Below are 6,000 nucleotides of genomic sequence, written 5' to 3' on the forward strand. Positions count from 1 at the left end.
TTGCTCAGTGCTTTGAGCAACACCAAGCTTATTATCTCCTGATCCTGAAGTTCCCCTGCATGAGGCCACTTTATTCTTCAGCCCACACACGCCCCTTCATGTTGAATTTGATTTATTACACCATGATCACTAATAATAATAATAATAATAATAATGCAATAAAGTAAAGGAGGCAAGAGGAATGTCTGCTGTGGGAGGATTTTGGGATCAGTGTTGTAACAAACAGTGCGCAGTCTAGTTCATATCATTTTAACTTGTTCGATGATGCAGCATGTCAGTATTTATTTCCATGATTGCTTAAAAGGGACACGCCAACATTTTCAGCATAAATATGTTGTATAAATGTGATTTCCATGGACTAGAATTCCCTTTCTGACAATAACCGTTTGTCAAGGTTTTTTTTTGTAGAACGAAAGATACAAAGCTGTAAATCGGTATAATTCGTCCTTTCAGGGATGGAGCTACATTTGTAGAAGGCAGAATTTTTGTTAGCGTTAGGTCTGATGACACTCCAGTGTTGGAAAGCTGGACGGACAGAGCATTTAGTAAGACGTTCTGTCTTGTTAAATCACATCTTTGAAAGGAACCATGGTTTCATGGTAAGGAGATTAAAGATCCAGAGGTGTTCTATAAAGCAGGGACCCCTCATAAACCGTGCATTCTCATAAACCATCACCTCCTGCTCTCTCTCAGACTAGCATCGATCCAGAGCCTGCATGCAAACACATTAAGAAAAAAAAATGCCAATGTGGCATTCGCTTTCCTCGTTCACTATCGACAGGAGCCTGCTGTTGGATTTAAACAATGTCCTCGGGGTCATGAATAAACAAGACTTGCTGTGTTTAATAAACGACAAAAACATTCAGGGGAAATCTTGGAGAGTGATAGGACGAAACTAACTGCACTCCCTGGTTAGATTTGGTGAGGAGCTGAGAGTTAAATTTTTCACCCCAAAAAAAGGTAAGGGGTTAGCCTTTGTGTTGTGTTTTTTTTTTTTTTTTTTGGGTGGGGGGAGATAATGTTCTCTGATTTCTGAAATTCATGCTGTGCATTAAAAAGGTTCAAAGTCACACAGTAGTGCACTTAGTTTCGTCGTATCATGTTCTAGAGCTGAGATCTAAGCATCACATTTCCATACTGTACTGTATCTCAGCTTTGGAGTGTGATAGGACAAAGCTACATTCACTGCTGTGTTTCTCTTGATCCCCTTAACACACAGGGTGAATTTGGTGAACATCTGTAAGCGTCACATTTTTCACCCCAAAAAATGGTAAGGGATTAGTGTTTTATTGGCATCATGCCCATGGTTAAATATGGTGGTGGCTATCAAATATCAACAGATATTAAATGAAAACCTGACTGCCTCTGCCAGAAAGATTCAAATGGGCCGTGGTTGGATCTTCCAGCAGGACAATGATCCAAAACATACATCAAAATCAAGGTCCTGCCATGACCATCCCAGTCCCCTGACCTGAACACCATAGAAAACCTGTGGGGTGAACTGAATCTCCAAATTTCACACTGCACAATAAGAAGGTCAAGCTGAACACAGTGCTGTACTTAGTTTTGTCCTATAATTCACCAGATTCCAGGTCTGAGCATCTTATTTCCATACTATGGTATTCTGTACCACACCTCAGCTTTGGAGTGTGATAGGATGAAACGAAGTGCACTTTCATGTTCGGTTTGACCGCCCTAATGCACAGGGTGAATTTGGTTTAGATCCGTTTACAAGCACATGAAGATAAAAATGCCAACGTGGCTTCTGCTTTCCTTGTTCACTACTGAGAGGACTGTAGGCTGTCCTCTGCTGTACAATTTAAACGATGTCCTCGGGGTCATGAAGAAACATAGAAGGCTTGCTGTTTTTTATTAAACTTTGAGGGCATTCAGGGAAACGCTTCGATTTTTTTGCACTAGAGAGAATAGAAATTTGGCAATCAAGCAGAACTTGCTGCTACAAACGCTAATGACCAGTTCTTGCCAGCAGGTCTTTATGGTTTGCCAGGCTGCAATGTGGCAAGGACTGTAGAAAGGACTTTCAGCGTGCAGCTGGCGTCAGGAGGCACAGCTCAGCTTCTCTCACACCTAGCAGGTGCTAGACAAATGAGTGCCGGTGTCAAATTAGCGCGCTGTCACTCCGGCCGTGAAGGGCAAAACCTCTTTCAAAAATGCGCCAAGAGTATGCAGGACAAGGTGGCACGTGAATACATCAGGAAAATACTGCACGCATGCTAAAAATGTGATTTTTCCATTTGCACAGACCTTCCTCCACCACCCATCCCACCTCCAGCCATGCTCAAGTCCCCAACTCACCCATCCAAGGCCGCGGCGGAGACAGGAAGGAGGTCCAGCTCAGCCGAGAGCAGGGACAAGAGAGACAAGAAGCCCAGAGATGCCTCGGACACAAGAACCAGCTCGTCAGAGCGTAGAGATGCTCAAGAAAGACAGCGGGCTCAGAGAGCCGGGAAATCCAGCAAACCAGAGCCAAGCGCAGGACGCCAGCACCAAGGTACTACAACTCGGCAGGGTGTTATGATGCGATTATAATGTTATAACGTCAAAACTTTGTACACCCTTACGTTTAATTAATGCCACCTGCATTAATTAAACGTAAGGGTGTACAAAGTTTTGCGCCAAACTGAACTGTATTAGCGCAGTATAAACCCATTAAAGAAATGTTAAAGGACCGAAAATAGAGCGCACTACTGTACCATTTGAGCTACAGTGACTGTTAGTAGTCTTAGCTGCTCTTCGTGTCTGTTGTGCTTCAGAGGACATTGTGCCCTACAGTCGACCCTCTTTCCCGGCCGTCCACAGTCCCCGGGGTGAGAGAGAGCCGAGCTCCTCCAGCTCCATGTCATCACGAGGTTCTGGCGGCCGGAGGAAAGGTGAAGGAGTCGCTGGGAGCCGCAGGAATCCTGCAGAAATTAGCCTCAATACCGTCGGAGCCTTCCATCCAGGAGAAGAGCAACTGGAGGTAACTGTTAGCTATTTTGCCCAATTTTATATTTATTTTAAAATTGACAAATTATTAGTGGTGGTTTTGGATCTCTAATCTGACCTCCTCCTAGTATAATGGTTGATTTGCTACTTTGGTTGAAAAAATTATTAAAAAAAAAAAAAAATTATACATAATTCACACACACTATGCGACAGCACGAAAGACAATTGAACAAAATCAGCCATTTTGTTATTTTTTCCCCCTCCATGGCATTACAGATCTTTTTCTTCCCCTCTTTGCCATTGTCTGATCATTTTAGTTTTGTTCGGATAGACATTTTGGAATCATTTTGGAAAATGCTTTTACTTACCGTGCTGACTCACCTATCACGCATATCCATTTATGAACTTTGTCACCGTGCTGTGTACAGTATAGTGAAAAAGCATTGGCAGGAGAATAAACCTAAGTAAATCAGAACACAGTGATCTCCTCAGCTGTTTAGCTTCAGCTATAAAGCCATTTTGTGCATCAGACAGCATTTAGTTTTCTAGAAACAAAACTAACATGAGTCTTTATTGATCACGTATACATTACAGCACAGTGAAATTCTTTTCTCCACATATCCCAGCATGTTAGGAAGTCATAATAATAAGCCATAACACAGCACCCCTGGAGCAGAGAGGGTTAAGGGTCTTGCTCAAGGGCCCAACAGTGGCAGCGCTGGGGTTTGAACCCTGGACCTTCTAATCAGTAACCCAGAGCCTTAACCACTAAGCCACCATGACAGAATTACCTGGTTGCATAGAAAACAATGAACAGACGCCACATAGTGAGACTAATCCCGTCTGAATAGGGCTATCATTGGTGTGGTTTGATGCTTTTTCTACATATTTAACAAAAACTGCCTTTAAATGGCATTATAAATGTTCTTTTCAATTGGAAAGCAAAAAATACAGAAACTGAATGGTGTTTTTTATCTCCCTCACCTTTCCTCAGATGGCAGAGAGCTGAAGTCGGAATGGATACGTCGGTGCCATTTTAACAACCATCTTCAATTTTAACCATCTCAACAACGCCTTTCCTTTCATAACTAGCACTCTTGAAAACTGACCAACTGTTTAACTCTTTTATTGTGCGCTTAAAGGTCATTTCATCAAAAATAATAAGAAAAACAAAAAAAAAAAAACCAATAAGGGTGTGCATCTGAGGGCGTGAAAGATTTTTGGTTTCATGTGATGTGGAGTTTCGCCACGCGTTGAGTACGACTTTGCTCAGCGAGTCCTCGTTCCCAGGCGTTACTGTTAATAAATAACATTAGCTTCAAGCAGAAAGGGGATGGACTTACCTGTAAATAAACATGCCTATATGTCTTTTATAATGTGCGTAGTACGTTAAATTTTGTCTTCCTCGGCTTATTGGGATCATTTTCAAATTTTTATGATTATTCTGTAATTGTCTATCGCATCCATCCTGGTTGTAAAATTGTCATATCGTTTAAACAGTTCTGAGAAAAGTGCCGCGTTGAAGATGTGTTGTTTCTTTTTCGTTCTTTTTTTTTTTGTTTCGTTGTAATGCACTGTTATTTTGTCGTCCGTCAATGTTTGTTGTTATTTGTTTGCCTTTGGTTTTAAAAGCACAATCACTAAACTTTATTTTGAACCATGTTATCGATTAACCTTTTTGTCCTGCGTGAAAAGAACAGGTACTGTATGACAAAAGGCCTCGTTAACCCTGACGTAGTTGAAAGAGAGGAAAAGCTGTTTACAGGTATGGAGGTGAACGAACGGAAACATGCCCCTGCATCTCTCTCTCTGTCTCTGTCTCGCTGCCTGACTCTCAGAAACGTTTCATTTGCGCATTGTTCCATCAGCACACCTTCATTTACTCCATTATGCACTTACCGACACTTGAAATGAGGAATTGGGAATCTGGAAGGACTGGCTAGCTCAGGGGCGTGGCGTTGTGCCGAGACGTCAGTCGCTTTGGGAGAGGAGAGAGGATGCTAAGTGTTTACTCAGAGGGCACCTGCAACTTTTTTGTTCGTTTCTTAAAGTAAAAAAAAAAAAGCATCAGAAAAAAAAAAACTAAGGAAAAAAAAAAACAATAAACAAAGATAATTGAAGCGATTCGTGTTTTGTCGTTATTTACATGTGTTCTATACTTTCATGAAATCTGTATTCTAAATCATTTTCTATAACAGTAGCGCAGCTGCAAATCACAGGTTTATTTTAACGTGCTCGATAGCGTATTACGTCTAGTAATAAATGACACGGGTCTTGTACTGCGGATGCTCCGCAAACGTTTTCTGTAAGATGTTTGTTTAACAATTATGGAAGGAGTCTCCAGTGTCAGTACTTGTTAGGACAGAGGGATTTATGCTTTGTGGTAACATGAGAAGCTGTGTTTTTGTCTTAATAACTTCAAGGGAGAAAATAAAAAGAGGCTGCACAACTGCTTATAGCCGCTTTAACATAAGTGAGAACGGGAACTAACATGTTTCTGGACGTTCCACAACATTAAACGTAACTACAGGGTCTAAACTTTCAGTCAGTGGGAATCAGAAAATCTCATCTGACAAAACATTAAAAAATATATATATAATACTTATCTGTCATAGAACTGGAGAAAGAGATTTGGGGGAGATGCGGGGGAAAACAGCAACTGGGAGGGAGGGAGGGGGGGATAATTTAATAAATAAATTCGCCAAAAAACATCCAAAGCAAACATCAATTATTATTATTTTGACTGTTTCACTAATAATATTCATATAATATTGCTCTAAAGAGGTACCTGCTATAAAACTCATTTTGGCATCAACTTTAAGTAAGGGTGTAAAAAACGCTTGCACTCACCTATGCTTGATCACCACAAGAAATTATCGCATGAAACAAACCAAAACGGGAATCCTGACAATCACAGCACTGTCATCTTGATCCCTTTCAAGCAGCGGTTGCTTCCAGCAGATGAAGGACGTTCTACGGTTTAAAAATAAGAAGCGATCGACGGGGTGCTGATGAATGTATTTCAGGACTGCTCGATGGGATCGGCGTTCATGA

At 41.3% G+C, this 6,000-nt stretch overlaps 1 protein-coding gene across 3 annotated transcripts in view; it reads left to right on the forward strand.

The window, feature by feature from the left end:
• robo1 (roundabout, axon guidance receptor, homolog 1 (Drosophila)) overlaps positions 1-5,021 on the forward strand; it is a 172,610-nt gene extending 167,589 nt beyond the window's left edge. For 2 of the 3 annotated variants that reach the window (XM_053647347.1, XM_053647345.1), the window contains 2 exons: positions 2,264-2,512; positions 2,775-3,314. In XM_053647347.1, coding sequence (XP_053503322.1) covers positions 2,264-2,512; positions 2,775-3,058 — 533 coding nt within the window. In that variant the 3' untranslated portion in view covers positions 3,059-3,314. Of the gene's footprint in view, positions 1-2,263; positions 2,513-2,774; positions 3,315-3,940 lie in introns of those variants that run through there. The other variant, XM_053647346.1, reaches the window with a different exon arrangement.
• The last annotated feature ends 979 nt before the right edge of the window (positions 5,022-6,000 follow it).

Source organism: Ictalurus furcatus, chromosome 17 (assembly GCF_023375685.1).
Source record: "Ictalurus furcatus strain D&B chromosome 17, Billie_1.0, whole genome shotgun sequence".
Lineage (NCBI taxonomy): Eukaryota > Metazoa > Chordata > Actinopteri > Siluriformes > Ictaluridae > Ictalurus > Ictalurus furcatus.